This window comes from Penaeus monodon, chromosome 19, assembly GCF_015228065.2.
Source record: "Penaeus monodon isolate SGIC_2016 chromosome 19, NSTDA_Pmon_1, whole genome shotgun sequence".
NCBI lineage: Eukaryota > Metazoa > Arthropoda > Malacostraca > Decapoda > Penaeidae > Penaeus > Penaeus monodon.
Window position 1 is genome coordinate 3,465,129 of NC_051404.1, and position 1,371 is coordinate 3,466,499.

Here is a 1,371-nt window from a genome sequence, read left to right on the forward strand (position 1 = left end):
TATTATGAAGGAGTTTACAATGTAACAGAATTAAGAATACATCCACATTAATTGGATTACTTCCTATCTGATTCTCATAGGAATGGGCTTGCGTACAGAGGAAGAGGAATGCATCCGTCGTGCCTCCAGTACTGGCAGTATTACCGTAACAGACTGTCCTCAGTCCAAGGACTCTGAATCATCAACAGAAGAGACAGATGGATCTGCATGTGTGTCAGAGACCACTAGTTTCAGCATGGGGGGCAGGTACTGTGACACTACCATTTACTATAAACTCATTATTTCAGTGTAAAAGAAAAATCATATTGTGAGACTGCAGTAGGGTACATAGTAATAGTCAGTTACATAGTAATAGTCAGTTTTTTGTTTTGACTATTTACAGTGTAGTCAGGTATATGAGGGTCAGTTATTCAGAGAATATTATTCTTTTTTAAGCAAGAGATGTTCTGGAAATAACACCTATAAGAAAATTAGGTATTTAGTTTGATCTTGGATAAACATAAAGGTAGTGAATTGGCATGCAGTCTGATTTAAATGCCAAAACAAATAATCCATAATAATTTATATCACTAATGCTTTTATTCACATATTGCTTCTTATTCACAAGTAGAACAATTCCAGAATGAATTAGAATACTATGATTTATAATTGTTGTAAGTATGAAAAAGATCATAGGATGGAAAATGTAGAATATGGAAGGGAGTCATCCTATAGGAAAATATAGATGTCATCTAAGGATATCCATTTCTCAAACTCACATTTAATATTCGGGATGCTAGTCAGGTTACATGTGGGTAACATTATAGAAAGACTGAAGACTTAATTGCTATATAAGTGTTAATCAGAATAGTAGTGTTGGAAGATGGAAAAATATAATGGAAGCCTGTCTTATAGCTTTCCTTAGAGGAGTTAAAAGGCTAGCAGAGTGGTAGGATCTTAACTTTTTCTGTGAATTGTAGTTTTTCTCACCTTTCCCTTTAATACTTTTGCTCTTGGGTATTTTGATGATTATTTAATGTTTGTTTTTCTTTGTCTGTGGCAGCAAAAAGCAAGGATCAAAAAGAAGGTTGGTTGAGTCTATTAGTGAAAGGTATCTACGTCATATGTAGTCAGCCATTCTCCTCCTAATGGTAGACAATTCAAGATCTATTTAGGCTTTAAGTATATCTTGTTCAGCTAGTGACCATTGTTATGTGATAAAGTGTGGTATGTTATGAAAGAGGATTTCAGGATTGGTATAATTAGTTTTATATTGGATTTGTTATTCAGCTTTTTTTTCGTAATATTAATGTTTAATGCTGTTTTTTATATTATTGTAAAAGCAGAGAATAGGAACATAACAGACTTAAAGAAATTTAACAGGCAGCAGAG

The 1,371-nt window shown here is 33.3% G+C and overlaps 1 protein-coding gene across 14 annotated transcripts in view; it reads left to right on the plus strand.

Moving 5' to 3' along the window:
* Positions 1-1,371, plus strand: part of LOC119584976 (stromal interaction molecule homolog) — a 99,451-nt gene that overhangs the window by 91,045 nt on the left and 7,035 nt on the right. For all 14 annotated transcript variants that reach the window (XM_037933572.1, XM_037933582.1, XM_037933574.1 and 11 more), the window contains one exon: positions 81-246. In XM_037933572.1, coding sequence (XP_037789500.1) covers positions 81-246 — 166 coding nt within the window. The remainder of the gene's footprint in view (positions 1-80; positions 247-1,371) is intronic.